The following is an 18,518-nucleotide window of genomic DNA, read 5'->3' as shown; positions in this document are numbered from 1 at the left end:
AGGGCCCCATCACTTGCCCCTTCATTAATGCTTTGTGTCTCCTGTCTGTCCAGGCTCACTGGAAGGGAGAAGAGAGTGGGAGGCTTTGACCTCATGTGGAATGATGGCCCTGTCAGCAGAGAAGAGGGGCCTCTGGACCTGTCAGGGATGGGAAACTTTGTGACCAACACACACCTTGGTATGTGGGGCCAGGTGGGGACTGGGTACCAGGGATGTGTCATGGGAGGTGCCAGGTCATCTAGGAGGCAGCTTGGCACAGTGGTTAGACTGTTTTCATTTGATCTACAATTTATCAGCTGTATGACCTTGGGCAAAGGACTTAACCTCTTTGTTCTTTATTTGTAAAATGAAGATTAAATAGTTTCTATCTCAATATGTGCCTAGAACCCTGCCTGGCACATAGTGAGAGATATTAATCTGTCAGGAGGTGGATTTCAAAAGACATAGGAAAACAAACAAACAAACACCTCCCACGATATGCTAAGAGAAATTAAGGACTTCAGGACTTGACCTTAAACTTGGTGTTTTCAAAAAATGAAAATTTTTCCTGATTATAAAAATGATTCACACTTATTATAGAATATTTGAAAACTAAAGAAGGAAAAAGAAAACCATCCAGACATAACCATCTTTTACAATCTGGTGTATTTCCTTCCAGTTTTTCAAAAATGCATATAGTCATACTTTTTCTTTTACAAAATTGGCTTTGGGCTGGAGTTTTGAGTCACACTTTCCCATATAGCATTTTCCACGTCATTCAACAATAATAATAAGAGCCTCTCTTTTGGAAACATTTTTTGGTCAGGTCCAGACTCAGTATTTTACATATATTATCTCATTTCAGTTTCAGGCTTTTATTATCATTTTACAGATGCGGAAATGGTCTCCAGAGGTTACACAACGTGGTTAAGTTCTCGGTTATAAGCGATGAGCCGGGACTTGAACTCTAATCTGAGTCTAAAACCTGAATGCCTAATTGCTCGGCTCTCCTGTTCCTTAGCAGTTAAAGACCATATGGCAACAAAATATTCCAGCTTGTGTAGACGCCAAATTCGCTAAATCAATTTCTTAGAATAGAGCACTTGGCCTGATTTCAGTTGTTTACTTTTATTAACAATGCCATAATGAACAGCCTTTCACATACAGCTCGACTCAAAACCTGGCTGTTTGTTTAGGACAGATTCCTACAAGTAGAATTACTGGGTCAAAGGGATGGCCTTATTACAGCCAAATTGCTTTCTAGAAAGATTATATGAATTTGCCAGCTCTGAATTAAAAAAACAAACAAAACGAAAAACTTCACCAACTTGTGCATTCCATTGACTACTGGTGAGGTTTCAGATTTTTAAATTTGCATTTCTTCTTTTGTAAGCTGTCCACATTCTTTATCTATTTTTCAATGGGTTGTTTACATTTTTCTAAATGTATAAAGGCCTTCAATATTAATATGTTGAGGACATTACCACTGTCAAACTTGCAAACATTTTCCTGAGTCTGTAATTTGCTTTTTCAATTTTGTTTGTGGAATCTTTTGTTAATGAAAAGTTTTAAATTGGGCTTGGCTGCAAACAACTAAAAAGCCAACTAGTAGCTACAGAGAGAGGGATTGATTTGTCTTGAGCCACAGGAAGTCTTGAGGTTGGCCGTACAGGGCTGACATGATGGCTGCACGATGCCCCCAAGGACCCAGCTTTCCTTTTACTGTTTTGCCATACTTGGCAGGTCGCCTTGGCGCTCCTGCTTGTTGCCTCATGGTTGCAAGGTAGCTGCTCTAACTCCAGACACTATTTCCTTGTCCCAGGCAGGAAGAAACAGGAAGGCCCTGGGGCCAAAGCCTTTCCTTCAAGCTTTGACTCTTTATTTCAAAAGGGAAGCCCTCCCAAGGAGCTCTGTTGACATCTTACCCACCAGAACTAGGCCACATGGCCACCCCAGCTGCAAGGAAGCCTGGGATGTCAAGTAGTTTGCCTTGAGGAAGTTGAGTCGAGGTTTGTGAATGGCTTTTTCACAGCATATCCCTAGTGTCTGCCACATTGCGTTGTTGGAGGATGACTATACTGTATAGTAAGTACTTTCAAGCTGTGCAGAGAATCACCTGGAAATCTTACTAAAATGCAGACTATGATTCAGTAGGTCTGGAGTGAGGCCCAAGATTCTAACAAACTTCAGGGTGATGCTCCATTAGTTAGCTGTTACTGTGTAATAAACCTTCCCTAAACCTCACCGCTTAAAACAACTATCTTATTTGCTATTCATTCTTCAGGTGTTGCCTAGGGTCACTCATAGGGCTGCGGGCACCTGGCAGATTTCCTGAGACTTGATGGCCGAGGATAGCCTCATTCACGTGTGGTGGTTGACAGTTAGCTGGGCCTCTCTTGTTAGGTGGCCTTTTGTCCTCCAGCAGTGCTGCGCAGGCCTCTTCACATGGTAGTCTCAGGATTCTAAGAAGGCAAGAGAAAACGTAGCAAAGCCTCTTGAGACCTAGGCTTAGACAGCCCACAATGTCATTCTGCCACAATCCATTAGTGAAAACTAGTCAAGCTCAGATTCTCAGGGTGAGGAAATAGACTCCACCTCTTGGTGGGAGGGGTGGCAAAGTCACCTTGCAGAGAGGTGTGCATATAGGAATGGGAGAAATTGTTTCAGCTGTCTCTGCTAACAATCTACCGAAGATATCCATGCTGCTGGTTCCTGGGCCCTGTTCAAACAACAAAGGTTCAGAACAGTGGTTTCTCACCTTGGCTGCCTATTGGAATCACATGGGAGCTTTAAAAGAGACCGATGTCTGTGGGAGATAAAGATACAGCTGGTCTGGACATCAGTCTGTTTTAAAGCTCCCAGACGACTTCAAAGCACAGCCTAGGTTGACAGCCACTGCTTCAGAAGTCTCTAGAATAATTCCCAAGTCTCCAGTGGCGTGTCTGGGCGGATGGTGGTGAATATGAGGAGCTGCTGGGGGTGGGAAGAGTATTGAGGAGACGAGTTTAGGGATGTGTTGAGGGATCTCCCGGTGCAAAGATCAGCAGGTAACTCAGATGAGTTTAGAATTCCAAGGAGAGATTTGCATTGGACGTGAAGATTTGGGAGTAACAAATGAGCCAATTACAGGTAAAGCTAGGGTCCATGGAGGTTACTTTAGAAAACCCTGGGGTTGCAGATAATGGGCTCTCAGCTCAGTGAAGCCTTGATGACCAGTGAGTGCTGAGGAGGCATGCGCGGGGCTTTGGGGGGCTGAGAAGGATGGCCGACACCGCCAGGTCAGTCATTCAACCAGCATTTGTGAGGGCCATCAGTGTGCCTGGCACAAGATTCAGTGATGAACAGAGTTGCCTCAAGGGTCAGCTCTGAGAGCAAATAGGAAGTAGGTAACGCCGTGAACATGCTGGGAGAGGAGGTGTCTCAGAAGCTGTGTCAGCCTCTCAGCATGAACTGCCTGGGACACACTTCCGTGAGAGTAGGGGCAGCTGTGGGGAAGATTCATCTCTTAGCCAATTGTGCCTGATGTAGAGCATTGGCTAAGGGAGAAAGCTAACACTTAACCTATTAGGTGCCAGGCACTGTGCTAGCTTTAAATACGTTTTCACTGAGCAAAGCCAAAAGGAAAGGCAGTGTGGGGTAGTGGTTAAAAGCTTGACCTCTGGAGCTGGATAGCCTGCGTTCAAGCCCCAGATGTACTTACTGTGTGATTTGGAGCAAATTACTTAGCTTCTGAGACTGTTTTCTCTTCTACACATCATTCCAATGAGAGCTCAACAAGTTAATCTACACTGAGCACCTGAAGCAGTCCCTGAGGTACGTCCCCAATGAATGTTACCTCCTATTGATGATCTTTACACTCATCCCATAAAACAGGTATCCTGGTTTACAGATGAGAAAACTCGAAATGGGGCTCAAAATGGAAAATGACCTGTTTCAGTTCAGGAGTGGAGCCAGGATGCAAACCGCAGGCCATCCATGGTTGCATGGCTCCTGCTGTCCCCTCTTCCCACCAGACAGTGGAAGCACAGGCCACTCCACCCCCTCAAACCTCCTTTTCTAAGAACAGGCCATCACAGCCAATATTCATTCCACTTCCCTTCCAGGTTGCATCAATGATCGGAAAAAACAGCTGAGACAGCTATTCCGCTCCCTTCAAGGCCACAAGAAAACTTCCAGCTAATACCCAGCCACTGGGAGGAAAGTGACCCTGGGAGGTGCCGTGCCAGCCAGTCCCCTCTCCACTCCATTTCCAACACAGCAGCACCTCAGATCACTCGCCTCCCTCCCTCTGGCGGGGCCACAGCTGCTCCTTGCTGCTTGCGCCAGGCCCCTTGGTTTCCCCCACCCCATCCCGGGGCTGAATGGGCTTTAACCTTACAGATTGGATTGGTGATCAGGCTCAGAGGACAAACGCAGCAAGTTCTGCTACACCAGAGAGATCATGTCTAATAAATGAGCACAGGCCTTACTCAGTCATTGGGCACTGGGTCTGGCTCAGGGGATGCTGTCAGCTGCAGCCACATCCTCCTGACTGACCTGTTGATGTCTCTCAGGTCAGTGCTGAAAGCATCCTCCAGGAGCAAGGGTTCAGGAGCAGTTATTTGTGTTTATTAGGGGTCTGGAGGAGGACTGAACCCTAAGTACATCTTCCCCTCCTTGTAATACCTTGACCTTGCATGTCAGGGGAACCCATTGAGCTCTCAACCACCTGAAAACAAGGCCAGAGCATCCCCATTTCTCAGACAGACAAGGTGAGGACCAGGAAGGCAGAGCTGCTTAGTGAAGGTCCCTGCAAAGGTGCACTTATCTAAACCAGATGGGTGACATGGGTGCCTCAAGTAGGCTGGGAACTGAGCTTTATAAACCAAAGCCTTGGGCTGGCAGGCAAGGTGATGGCTTGGGCAGTTGGTTGCCAGTAGAAATTTCTGCATTTTCCACATTCCTATGCCTCCTTTTGGTTTAACAGGGGTTACACCACGAGTGGGCTGGTGGGCTGACTGCTCAATGGAAGACACCAGGCATCTTCCTCTACCACTCTCCCTGCTTAGGACACTTCTTTTGGCTGCAAACAGCAGAACCTGACTGCCCAGGGAAGGAAAATACTGGCAAAGCCATGAAGTGAACGTTAGTCTTGAGAAGTCCAGAAGCCCGGCCACTTTGGGTCTCCTGCCTCCAGGGCACGGTGACTTCCTTCCATCCCTGTGACTAAGGCAAGCTAACAGCCCCAGGTGCGGGGCGCACCTTTCCAGCAGAATCTGATTGGCTTTTTTGGCACAGCATCCACCTTGCCAGATAGGCAGGGGCAGTGTTCAGACAGGAGAAACGGTGCGCCAGGCAGGCACACCACTTTAGCTACCAAAATAAATGCTGCAACTCCTTCCTTTTAAACATGATATTCAAAAATACGCAACATGACAGTGACATGTTCTTCCCGTCCACCCTAACCATGCGGTTTGTGCCGAGGGAAGCACATAATTAGTGACTGCATACAAATCACCAGCCTATCAGATACCGGTCCTGCCCTTGCTTTCCTCACTTAGTCTTGGAGCTGGTTCTAAATCAGCGCTCAAGAGGAGCGCCCTTATTTTTTATTATTGCTGTGTAGTATTTCACTACCCGGAGCTATCAATTCCTTTAGTCTACTGTGGACAGATATTTAGTTTCCAATTCCATCTCCCTACTTTTTAGGGCCATCATGAGAAAAACACAGCAATTTCTACAAAAAAAACAACCCCAAGAAGATGCAGAATTATAAGTCTGGGCCTAATTTGACTTATGTAAGGTATTTTGTTTAGCCAATACCCAAGTTTAAAAATTTTTTCTGAATTAGTCAGCAATATTTAAAAGACAGAAAATTTGGGGGTGGCCGGTTAGCTCAGTGGGTCAGTGCGTAGTGCTGGTAACACCAAGGTTGCCGGTTCGATCCCCGCATGGACCACTGTAAGCTGCGCCCTCCTTAAAAGATTCAACTCAAAAACCAAAATTTCTGGCTTCTCTTACAGAAAACGTAAGACCTGTGTTCCAATACAACTATTGGCAAGAGCCGAGGGAGCCAGGGGAACGGTGGTGTGCCCTCTCCATATTGCCACGTTATTGCCCGTCTAATCCTATTTCAAGGAACCACTGCCCGTTCACAGGCGGATCCTACAGGGAGTGAGTGGTGTGCCCTGGTAAGGACTGAATGAGGTAAAGACTAGAAGCTGCTATCCATTCACTAGGTAACCTTTATTGAGCCTTCAATGGACAGGAGACACCGTGTTGCCCTCACAGCACATTCACGTCAGGACCTGAGACCACGGAAGGCGGACGGGAACGCAGAGCAGCACGGGCCCAGTCCTGCTTCCAGAGGCGGTGGAGGGGCATCCTGAACGCGCACTCGGCTGAGGCAGCGCCCTCAGCCGTCTCTGGTGCAGGACTGAGGCTTCTGACTGCAGAGCAGCTGCGGAGGGGCTGACAGGCAGCACGCACCGGCTCCATCCGGGAACAAGCAGGAAAAGGGGCAAAACTGGAGGCAGTGGGGGAATTGGTGCGTCTGCCGCACAGATGCTGTGGCAAACCACAATGCACCGCGATTCTGACCTTCGTTCGGAAACCACCTGTGAACCTCCTGCTTTATTCCAATGGTTACACACGCTGCTTGGAAATGCCTCTCCCCCTTTCTGAGAGGAATGTGGAATGAAGCTCCCACTCTTCCCCCTCTCCTTTCTTCCTGCCCGGGGCCCATTTAAACAGCCTGCCACTGTTGAGAAGTGTCTGTTGCAGTCATTCTCATACCCCCACAGACGCGGTCCCCACCCACCCACTGGTGGCTGCCAGGGCCTGTCAATGGGTCTTATGTCCACCCAGCCCCAGTGGTTAGGGCGGCAGACACTGGCAGGCTGAGGGTTCCCTCCCACCGTCACGGAGCAGCCAAGTGTGACAGACAAAGAGGCTTTGGACAGGAGCCATGGCCGGAGTCCTGACGCCTGACCCCTTACAGGGTAGAGCCTGTCCTTTTAGGTTTCAAGGTTGGAGAGTCCTGGGTCCTCCATGAACCCTGAGGGGGGGGAGGGGGGGATGCTGGTCATAGGTCCCCTATCTTGGTTCTTGAGTTTCATCCTTTCAAGATGACCTTGAGAGCTTTCAGCTCATCCTGGTTGAGGGGGTTCAGGTTAAAACCCTTCAGCTCCGGTTTGCCTAGAGGGAGAAGACAATCCATCAGCGAGGTGGGCCTTCCACTGTGCACCCTACTGGCCCTGGAGTCAGGCCCAAGAAAGGGGCTTACACTGCATTCATGCTGCCAAACACTTGGTCTTGAGGTCTGACAGGGAAGAGCCTCAAATCTGCAATGCACTGAACAAGGCACATGGACACACACTCCTGCGTTACCAAGAACCTGCAGTCCTGACTCTGCCACCCAGAAACCTCCCGATTTCTGCCAGACCTGTGACCCATCTGCAGTGGTTTTGTTTACCTAGAAATTCAGCTGACCTAAACCACCTGCCCGAGGCCTTCTGCGTCCCCTCAGTCAGAGCTATCCTGGTCCCCACACCACTCCCTGGCATATAATGTGAGATACCCCAGGCCATTCCAGATCCCTGGAAAAGAACTTGTGACAAGAAGAAAACCCCCCAAACTTCCTTGTCTGTTCTATCTTGGGACAGCTAGAAACAACTCCTGCCCACTGCCCAAGCTTCAGTGCCACTCACATGCTGCCCAGGCCATCGCCCCCTGGGAGGGGCTTTTCACCCCTGCCCTTCCCAGTCCGTGTTGAGGGTTCTCTCCCCTCCTGCTTTTCAGTCTCCCCCAGGCCAATACCTTGGGCCTCAAAGAGGCGGTTGACCTTCACTTTAAGTTGTTTCCGGAGTTTCTCTATTTCTTTATCCAGATGATCCTGATCTGAAAAATGAGGTGGGCAACGCCGATGAGGTTATACTACAGACAGACGGACCCAAAGGGAATCTGGGATGCCAGCCTCTCTCCAGGTCCCTTGAGCAAAAGGGCTTCTGAGCATTCAGGAGAGAAAGGGGACTTCAGAGACCAACTGAGGCTCGAGAAGGGACATGACCTAGCCACAAACACTGAGTGAGCCAAGGACCTGACCTGTTTTCATGATGCGAAGTACTCTGGGCTGGTCAGTGGACAGGGAAGGCAACATCAGGATTTTAGGTCACCCTCTTAGAGTGAAATTCTGGAAAATCCAAATGAAGAACCTAGACCCAGCCTACCCTAGGCTGCTTGGAAAATGGGTGGCTGAGGAAACTTACAAACCAAGTCCATTAAGGTGAGGGGTTTTTAGAAAAGCACAACTGTGGTAACACCAGACAGACCTAAACAATCAATGGGTGAGCAGAATGCTCAAGCTTAACCTAATTAGCCAGTGACTAGAAAAGGTTATTTTATCCTAATAAGACTGCACTTGAAGACAAACTGCATTATGAGAAGTGCAGGCTGAAAAGCTCAATGATGCAAATGACTAACGCCACCCAACCCATTATACCTGCTCATGAGTGACATTCTAGTTAGTCTTCCCCACATACTTTCATGCTTTCTGATGGGGAGAAGCCCTGACCAGTAGAGCCTTCTGGCCTGGGCAATGGTTCAACTCAGTGTTTTAAAATGCTTTACTTAATGTACATGAGTAACCAGTCTCTCATGAGCTTGTTTAGCCTGTGTCAATGCCTGAGAAATAGAGATAATGATGTCCCAGAATGCCTCCAGGTTTGGTGACAAGACCACATTTGTGTGCCAAGAAAGCTGAGGACCAGATCCTGAACCCAGGCAAGCGACCCCTTCTGAAAACAGCCTGAGTAGCTTCCAGCTCACCACACAAGTGCAAGGACAACTCTTAATTTCACAACCATAATATTAGTGTATGTTTTTCAACAGAACAGCCAGAAACTTCTCCAAGCTGATCTAGTTTCCTCTGCTAGAATTTTGATTTTAACAGGGATAGAGGCAACTTTGCTGGTCCTCTTGGCCCTTACATTTTCAAGGGTAGGAGCGAGAAAAATATGTATAACCTGCCCTTTTCCCAGCTAAAGACCGATTTGCAGACTGACTTTCTGCTTTTATGATGCTTCTCCAAAGAGCTTCAGGGATTGTGGTTGTGGAGATCTGAGTAACACCTGTTGAGTGCTCAGGCTGTGGCAGACCCTAGACGTTCACTCTCCTCAAGCCCCCATTTTCAACCCAGTTTCTCTTGCAGGGGATGTAAAAACAAAAGCTCACTCTGCCGGGCTCTCTTGCAGCTATGGGTGGCCATGTGACCATTCTGGCTATAGAGATGTGAGCGGAAATCCCTGAGGAGGACGGCATTATTTCCAAAACAGAAGGCAAGACCGCATAGGAAGAAAGCCCTTTGCCTTCCCTCCAGCCTGGCATGTGGACATGAGGCCTGCAATGATGTACAACCATGAGAATATGCTACGGTGGCATTGCTGAAATAGTGCCAGTCCTGGCTGCTGACCTCTGGACTTCTCACCTGAGAAAAACGGAACTATATTCTCTTAAGCCTCAGTTTGCTGGGTTTTCTGTTATTTGTGGTCCAACTTGTTCCTCACAGACAAGCAAGCACTATGCTAGACACGCACACTGCTTTCTTTCAACTTCACAACAACTGTGCTTTGGAGACACGCCAACACCCACCCCCTGCTTTAGAGATGACGAAATAACTCAGTGGCAGAGCAGGGACTGAAAGCAACATCAGTCTGAACCCTTTAACACAGGCGCGTCTCATCAAGCTGCCGGAAGCCTGATTCTCAGTTCTGTGTTAAGACTAAAGCTGGTGGGGAAGGCAGCTGTGTCCCTGACCCATGTCCAGGAGGCCTTACCTTTCTCAATCATTTCCTTTGTCTGAGGGTGAGGCATCTTGATAAACATGTTCCCGAAGCAAACCATCACATCATCTGAAATGGCAAATGCATTCCTTCAGCAAATATTTCGGAGCACCTACTACCAGCCAGGCACTGTTTTAGATGCTGAGGACACAGCAGAACAAGACAAAGTTCCTGCCTTCCTAGAGCTTAAGTCATAGTGGAGGAGGAGGAATAAACAAGCAAAGATGTATCATTGTCAGACTCCGACAAGTCTAACTACTATAGAGAGTAAGACACATGGGCAATGCCAGAGTAGGGGAGGGACTTCTTATACCAGGTGGTTTAAGAAGGCTTCACCAATTATGTGACATCTGGACAGAGATTTGAACAAAGTGAGGATGTGAGTCCTGCAAACATGGGGGGAAAGAGTGAGCCAGGCAGAGGAAACAGGAAGAGCAAAGATCAGTAATGTGCTTGAGGTGTTAGCAACAGCAAGGAGAACAGTGAGAGTGGAGTCAGTGAGTGAGGGGGAGGGTAGAGATGATACTGGAAAGCTCAAGGGCGTCTGGCTTACATGGGGTCTTGCAGGACTCTGGCTTTTACTCTGGTGAGATGAGAAACAACTGGAAGGTTTTAAACTTTCCAATGCACTTTAAACAAAATTCAAACTTCCCTTCACTATGGCCTGGCCTCTGCCCATCTTTTCCAGCCTCATCAAATGCCCTTCCCCGATGCTTACTCTGTTACAGCCACTTGGCCTCTAAAGAGCCCCCATTCCCTCCTCCAACACCTACCCCATGTCTAGTCCCTTGTTCAACTTCCTCACAATTTTCAATTATGTATTTATGTTGTTCTACTCATCTGTAGAACACAAGGGCAAGAACCGCAGTTTTTATACCTCCCAGCACTTCCCTAATGCCATTGGTGAGCCAGTAGCTAATGGCTTGTCATGGAGGTGAGCAGCTAAAACCCTGAGCCACAGTGTCAGACCTGTGACATGTTCTCCCCTATCTCCACGGGCAGGCTGTGTCACATACCTGTGGCCTCCTGCCTGGTCTCTCTATTAAGTACAAGATGGAAAACGGAACAGGCCTCCTGGGCTGCAGCAAGGAAGTCATGACTTACCAGAGAGGCTGAGATCCTTCTGCAGGGCCCTGAGGCCCTCTCGGTTCTGATTCCTTTTGGTGTCCAGGTCCACAATCTGAAAAGTTCAGAGGCAGGAGGGAACGTGGTTACCTCTTGCCCCAGCCTATCACCTTACAACAGACCAGAGGCTATTAAAACCTAACAGAGGCAACAAGGCATTATTCCTGGCTTACTTCCAGTGTCCTGTCTAAAATGGGCTGATGTGTGAATATATGTTTTCTCCCACTTAGCTTTCAGATCTTTAAAGACCATGCTTTGTATAGGTGTCTTCCCCCTAAAGAAGGTGCTGGAAAACGTCTGTTAACTAAATGGATAATTTTTACTATCTACTAGAGTGCTGGTTCTCAGGCTTTAGGGCATTTCAGAATCACCAGGGGAGTGGAAACCTCTCCCTGCACAAGCTCCTCCAGCTGATTCTTGACTAATATCATGAGAAGCCCAACCAGACTGGATCAGCAGGGGTGGGACACTGAGATGGTGGTAACAACACAACAGCTACTAAGGAAGTGAGGAGGTGGTACAATGTGCTGCTTGAGAGCGCTGGCTCTGGAGCCAGAAGAGCCAGGTTTGAATCCTGCTGCCCGCTATGTGCTGTGCAATTCCACCTTCCTATTTATACTGGAGACACGTACCTACCTCATAGTCATTGAGCCAGGAGCAAAATGAGTCAGCACAGTAAGTACTCAATAAATCTTAACTACTATTATTATCGCCCAGTACACCTTGATGCAGTGTTGAATAAGCTCTTCCTAAGTCTTCTCCCTCGAAGTAAATACCAGACCCACCAATCGTGCAATCATTCTAACTGGAGATGAAGAGTCATGACTCATTCTTGACTCCTCCCTAAGCTCTCACCCCTATATGTAACCATTATCAAGAATAAGTCCATCTCCAAAATATATTTCTCCCCCATGCGCTGTCTCCATCATCACCGCCCAGGTCCAAACCCATCCCTCACCTGGACTGTGGTGGCAATTGGCCCCCACCAGGCCCCTGCCTCCTTACACTCTGTGCTCCACAGAGCAGCCCGAGGGATCCTTTTATTAATAAAACCTAAATCCAATGATTTCATCCTCCCGCCCCCCACGAACTCCCTTCAAACACCCGGCACCTCAATTAGAACCAGGCCCGAACTTCCTGTTCAGGTCTACGAGGCCCTCTACGACCCCGGCCTCACGTTCCTCCCGCGTCCCCACCCCTGCGCAATCACAAACCACTCAGGCCTCTTTTCTATTCCTCTTCTCCCTTCAGGGCCTTGATTGGGGCGGTGCAACCCAAGTCACTGAGAGTACCAAGAACTGCATTTTGAAAAAGGGGTTCAGGTAAACCGCCCCAAGGGGTAATGGAGCAGGATCCGGAGAGCACGGTAAGGGGCAGAGGAAGGATGGAGAGAGGGGATGCCTAGCACAGAGCAGGCGCTCACCTAAGACGTGCCGTATAAATGGGTGAAGCGCGGTGCTGTGCCAAGCGTTCGACCACGTTATCTCACAACTGTCCTATGTCTGTCCTTACAACCAGCGACCACCAGTCCCGGTCCACTCACTGCCAGCAGGTACTGGAGCCAGATTCCGGACCCCGCGCGCTTCCCCACGGCGCTGGTCACCAGGCCCCAACCGCCGAACCCAGGCCCCAGCGCCGCGGACGGGCCTCCCACCTGCCGCTTGTCCGCCAGCACTGCCTCGGCGAGCTCCTCCACTTCCACCAGGTACCGCAACACCCGTTCCGCCTCGGGGGACAGCATCGTAACCGCCAGCTCCAACTCCGCAGGGCCGAGACCCCGCTCAACGTCTGCTCTAGCTCCGCTTGCGCACGCGCCGCTCTGAGAGAACGCACAGTACACATGCGCAATTAAAAAACCAACGGCGGCGCGCAGGCTCCAACGCATGCGCCTCAGCCGAACGCGAGAGGCGGGGCCCAGCTTTGGGGGCAGGGCTGGAGCGCCCCCTGCAGGTCCGGAGAGCACAGTCCGCAGTGTGACCTCAATCTCTTCCCCTCATATGTTTCTTGAGCACCTATCTATTATGTGACAGGCAGTTTTAAGTACTGAGGATGCAGCAGTGAGCAAAACAAAAGTCCCTGCCCTCATGCAACTTCATCCTAGTAGGAAACACCAACAGTTAACGACAAAACAAATAATTATATACTCTGGCAGGCACTGATAGGGCTTTGGAAAGAAACAAACCATTCTTGCCCTATTTGGCGAACACCCAGGTGGCCCATACGGCAGTGCGACTTATATTTAATCTCTGATACATTCAGTTTCTGACCTATAAAATAGGGTTAATAAAAATCCCCCTCATTGTCTTTCCACAGGATCAGAAGGAGGCAGGAATCATTTTTAATGCACTTTGACCTCTGTGTTGGGCCCAGTGTCTGGAGTAGTTGACCTAGACCTAAGGAAGGGGCTGGAAAACCATAGGCAGTGAATAATGAAGTTCCAGCTCAGAAAAGAAGTTCTGTACATTCTGGGAAGCGAATCAATGTGGGCTGTAGGATCGGGGAGGACCTCCAAGAAGAGGCAGGCAGGTGGCAAGTGGCTGCCGTTCAGAACCAGAGGGTTCCCTAGAGATCATGCCCAAACCCCTTGTGGGGACAGAGCCCCAGAAAGTAGTTTACAGGCTCTCGGCCTCACATGGAAGGGTGCTGGCTCGGGTGGTGAAGGATTGCCGAGGAGCCGAGCAGAGCCGAAGAGAGCGGAAGAGGAGGGCCGAGGAGAGCCGAGAGAGAGGAACAGAGGAGAGAGTGGAGAAGAGTCGTCGGTCGGTCGGTTGGCGGATAAGTGGACGGCAGGTCGGCGTCCAGTGGGCCCAGCCTCCAGTGAGACCGTGGTGGTATGGCTCCCCTACCTATGGCTCCGTGGGTGTTCCTTTTCGGCCTCACCATATCCTGCGTTCTTATGTGGGGAGCGGGACCAGAGACCCCCGCAGGCCGCCCTGCACGACAAATGGCGCAGCGAGCAGGGTCTCCCGCACGACACCCCTCATTGTACAGCTGGAAAAACCAAGGCTTAGAATGCAGCAAGGATTTTAAAAAGTCGACAGCGGACCTGATGTTAGAACTCTGATCTGTTGCCTCCAAGTCCAGCTTTTTATTCTCCCCTTTTGGCCCCTTGTGACCAATCCCTTGCACACCCCTTGCCTTACTTGAATTTCACAATAACCTTTGTACAGACAGGTTATTCTTGCCCCATTTCACAGCTGCAGATTCCAGGTGGGAGAAGGGCCATGCTTTGTCATCTAGAATGTCAGCAGCAAATGTGGGTCTAGAAGCTCTCTGGCCTCCATTCCACAGCAATCTCTGGACCCTGGAAAAAAGCCCTCTCCAAAACTGTGGCCCTAGAAGTCTCAGTGGCATCTCCTCTTTGCCTGGCCGTTGGCTGCCTTCAACTGCCTGAGGCAGAGCTAATTTTCCCTGCAGCTGCCTGGTATAGGGAAAGAAGGAGATTCATTAAGGATTCCTCATTGAGGGTGAATTTGTCGCCAAACCCAGGATGTTTTGTGTAAACACCTTCTGGTTCAGAAATGCAGACACAAGCCCTGGGAAGGAAGGGGAAACATTTGCCAAAGGAAAAATGGGGCTCACCAAGCATTCCTGGGACCTAGACCCCAGAACTGGGTCTCCTCCACTTTAGGACCCAAAAAGGGCTGGACCAGGCTGACCTTTGACCCCTGCCAAATGGGCCTGAATGGGGAAGGGTTCAGGGAGGTTCCCAAATTGACAAATTCTTGGCTGTGACTGGGCCTTAGAGGGCACCCCTGGTAACTGGAAGTGTTGGAGAGGGAGGTCATATCCAAGACATTGAGACAGACCTGGAAGGACTCTTGTTTCAGAACCATCGATTTTACAAATATTTATTGACAGCCCAGTTATAGGGGTTCTGCCATGAGCAAAACAAGACATGGTCCTTGCCCTCAAAAAGCTTCCAGTCTGGTGGAAGAGACAGACAAAAAAACACATGAACAAGTAAATATATCATGTCAGGTGGTGATTAAGAGCTCTGGAGAACAATAGAGCAGGGCAAGGTGGAGAGGGAATATGGAGGGGTTATTTGAGATACGGTTATCAGGGAGGGCTTCTCGGAAGAGGTAGCATTTGAGCAGAGAGATGGAGATGGTGAGGGGGTGAGCCATGTGGATATCTGGGGGAAGAGCATTTCAGGCAGAGGGAACAGCAGATGCAAATGCCCTGGAAATTGGAAGCACAGCAAGGCCATTGTAGGTGAAACTGAATGAGCAGGGGAGAGAAGGTAAGAGGTGAGGCCAGAAAGGGGAAGGAGACATTCACCATGTAAGGCTACGGAAGCCCTCCTTGGAAGTCAGCTGCCGACATGGCTGCGCATGCCTGTGGCTTCCTGCTTCTCTCTGCTCACAGATGCAGTTTGTGTGCAGAATGCAGTGAGTCAATGTCCACAGAAACGGCCCGCAACTAAGAAGAGAAAGGAGTCAGTGGCTGCGTACCCCAGCTTCTTTGCCCCTCTGTGGGATAGAATGGTCGCTGGAGCAGGGGTAGCAGTGGGGACGGTGAGCACAGGTGAGATTCTCTGGGACTTTGCACACACTCCTCAGTCAGCCTGGATTAATTTTCTCCCACACCTTTGCACCTGTGTAACTACCACATATCCCCCACTTATCAGCTTGTCACCTCCTCCCACAGGTCAAGAGTCCCCTCTTGTCCCCCACAGCTTCCTGCGCTTCCCCCATCTCTGCACTTCCCTCACCATCTTTTTTTCTCTAATCATCCCCCTCTCTAGTTGTGAGCTCCTCAAGGCAGAGACCTTGTCTGTGTTGTTCGCTGCTGTGTCTCTGGAATCTACAATGATGCCTGGCACACAGTAGGTGCTCAGTCAATGTTTACAGAATGAATGAATGAACTCAATATGAAGCAGAATTTCTAAAATCCAAAGTATCCAAAGACAAACAGAGCTAACTCAAGGGTAAGTGGTTCCCATCCCAGAAGGTATTTAAGGCTGGACTGCCACATGGTCGCGATATTGCAGAGGGTGAGTCCCTCTGCAGTCCTGAATGAGGGTGATACCTACTAAGTCTTTTCTAACCAGATAAACTCTACCTGGTCACACTGGCGTATGCCGGGCCCCCCGCCCCATCTTTAGCCACCCGAAGCCCTGGCCAAAAGAACATGGCTGCTGGGGCTTTGGGGACTGCAGCCAAGAAGAATGATCCTTCACCCATTCCCCTCGGGTCCCTTTTTACTGTTTCTGTGCCCCCCCTTGGGTAAGTGTTCAGTGACCAGTACCCACTTCCCTCCTTGGGGAGGACTGCCCTCAAGGCTGCTGGAGCCTCCTGGGGAGACTTCCCCTTCCCCTAACCCATCCTAACCCTTCCCCTAACCCAGGAATATGAAAGATGACCTTTCTTGCTTGGGCAGTTGGCGGGGGTGTGGGTGGATAACTCTGAAGTATAATTACACTCAAGTTTCCCTGTGGGCCAGGCTGAAGTGGCCACCCACGAGACATCCGCAAGCCCCGCTTGGCTTCCTTCCCTTCCCAGTCCTGCCTCCCCGACTCCCTTGTGGTCAACCCGCCTCAACAGTCCATCTCACTCAGTAAAAGTCAAACTCCCCACCAAGGTCCACAAGACCCTACCTCTCTGAGGCCTCTCCCACCTCCTTGCTCTTCCTCAAACATGCCAGGACAGTCCCACCTCAGGGCCTTTGCACTGGCTGCTCCCTGTGCCTGCACTCCCTCCCCCCCTCCACATCTGCATCCCTTCCTCACCTCCTACAAGTCTTCGCTTCAATTCCATCTTCTCAATGATGTCTGCCCTGACCCCCCTATTTAAAACTGCAACCCTTGCCCTGCCCAGTACTCCTGATCAACTTCCTAAAAACAAAAACAAAAACCAAAAAAAACCAAAAACCTATTTTTTAAAATAACATTTGTCACTTTCCCACGTGCTACATAATTACATTTATTGTGAATCTCCTTCTGCTAAAAAGGAAGCTCCATGAGTGCGGAGATCTTTGTCTCATTTGTTACTGATATATCCCAAATGCCTAAAATAGTGTCTGGCCCATAGTAGGTGCTCAGTAAACATTTTTAAATGAATGAGAAAAAGAACCAGAATCCTAACCAAAGCAGATTCTCTCTGAGGCCAAGCTCTTAACCCCGATGCTGAAGGTGGGGGAGGGTGGAGGGCAGGAATGGCAGAGCATGCTAGACTTTGTTGGCTAAGGTAAGGGGATTGTATTTTTTCCCCCAGATCAGTGTGAAGTTACTGGGAGGTTTTGAGCAAGCACAGGATGTGATTGGGTTTACTTTGTGAAAGTCCCTCTGTCTGTGGGGACAGGATGGGCTAAAAGAGGGAAGTGTGGCGCAGTCTTCTGTGTGTGTGTGTGTGTGTGTGTGTGTGTGTGTGTGTGTGTGTGTGGTGTGGGATGATGGGGGCACGGAGACGTGACAGGACTATGGCTGCATGGGGCCTGGGGCAGTGAGAAGCCAGCTCATATCCTGTTTCTCTAGGCAGCCTGAGCACTGCCCCATGGGCTCTGGCCTATGAATAGTCCAGGCTGGGCCTCCCAGCTGCTGACAACATGGCCCTGTCCCACAGACGGTCTGTTTGCTCTCATGGGTGGTCCCCAGCTCCTCCCTATGCTTCCTTTGTGCCCTTGGCTTGGCAAGTGGAGGGGAGGCCTCCACCCCCTCTCCTCCCCTGACCCAGAGAATAATCCCTTATATTCATGCGATTCTCCCTGTGCCCTTGCTTCATCCTCCCACATCCCCGGGTAGTGCAGAAATCTGATTCCCATTGGGCAGATGAGGACATTGAGGCCTGGAAAGGGGATGGGACCTCCCAAGGTCATGCAGCCAGATGGGGATGTCACGTGGGGACCTGTCTTCCAACTCCCCACGCCTTGATTTCATTAGGCAACAGATGGTCCCAAGGTTTGACTTGAAAAATCTTAAGTGACCTCAAAGAGAATATAGCCCAGAACATCCAGGCCTCCCTGAGCCGGTCTTTAACACGACCTTTAATACTAAATCCATTAATTTAAAATTCCATGAATAGATTCTTCTTATTGAAAATGAAAACATTACAGAGAAGACTCAAGTTCCTTTTTGACACCCCTCCCCCCATCTCAGTTCCCTCCAGAGTCTTAATTTGGATGTCTTTTCAGAACTGTGGTATTCATTTAAAGACATAGTTAGGAACCCAGAGAACATATGTAGGACTATTATGTACATGGCAGGGTAGGAAGGTGGGATGGAGGGCATTGCACCCAAATGTATCACTCTGCGGCCTCTTTGCTCTTGGACATGTTTGATTGGTATATTTCAACCTCTCGCCTATTTTCTGACAGCTGCAAAAATTCTGTAGTATAAACACTATATTTCACTTGTTTATCTAACTTTTTTTTCCCTTTAAATTAAGGTTTATTGGGGCAACAATTGTTGGTAAAGTTACATAGATTTCAGGTGTACAATTCTGTATTACATTATCTAGATTTCACATTGTGTGTTCACCACCCACACAATTCTCTTTCTATCACCTTATATTAGACCCGATTTACCCTCTTCTAGAGCCCCGCTCCCCGCTTACCCTCTGGTAACCCCTAAACTGTTGTCTATGTCTATGAGTT

The 18,518-nt window shown here is 49.3% G+C and overlaps 2 protein-coding genes across 2 annotated transcripts in view; one reads left to right on the top strand and one right to left on the bottom strand.

Moving 5' to 3' along the window:
• Nucleotides 1–4,692, top strand: part of TTLL9 (tubulin tyrosine ligase like 9) — a 37,801-nt gene extending 33,109 nt beyond the window's left edge. The window contains exons 14-15 of the mRNA XM_019748496.2: nt 54–178; nt 4,083–4,692. Of these exons, the coding sequence (XP_019604055.2) occupies nt 54–178; nt 4,083–4,159 (202 nt within the window). The 3' untranslated portion in view covers nt 4,160–4,692. The remainder of the gene's footprint in view (nt 1–53; nt 179–4,082) is intronic.
• A 1,493-nt stretch (nt 4,693–6,185) lies between these two features.
• PDRG1 (p53 and DNA damage regulated 1) lies at nt 6,186–12,758 on the bottom strand. Its single transcript, XM_019748497.2, has 5 exons — nt 12,577–12,758; nt 10,902–10,977; nt 9,792–9,866; nt 7,777–7,857; nt 6,186–7,155 (listed from the first exon to the last, which is right to left on the bottom strand). Exons 1-5 carry the CDS (start codon nt 12,661–12,663, stop codon nt 7,073–7,075), a joined length of 402 nt encoding a protein of 133 aa, XP_019604056.2. The 5' UTR covers nt 12,664–12,758; the 3' UTR covers nt 6,186–7,072.
• Between the last annotated feature and the right edge of the window lie 5,760 nt (nt 12,759–18,518).

Source organism: Rhinolophus sinicus, linkage group LG13, assembly GCF_036562045.2.
Source record: "Rhinolophus sinicus isolate RSC01 linkage group LG13, ASM3656204v1, whole genome shotgun sequence".
Classification (NCBI taxonomy): domain Eukaryota; kingdom Metazoa; phylum Chordata; class Mammalia; order Chiroptera; family Rhinolophidae; genus Rhinolophus; species Rhinolophus sinicus.
This window is presented reverse-complemented; position numbering and strand designations above follow the sequence as displayed.

Bases quoted from the DNA above. Each gene is read 5' to 3' on its own strand.
- PDRG1 (XM_019748497.2), bottom strand. From the start codon at position 12,663: ATGCTGTCCCCCGAGGCGGAACGGGTGTTGCGGTACCTGGTGGAAGTG. The intron at 9,867-10,901 runs GTAAGTCATGAC...TTGCCATTTCAG, and splicing joins GAAGGATCTCAGCCTCTCTG to ATGATGTGATGGTTTGCTTC. The intron at 7,858-9,791 runs GTAAGGCCTCCT...CTCATTTTTCAG, and splicing joins AAAGGAAATGATTGAGAAAG to ATCAGGATCATCTGGATAAA.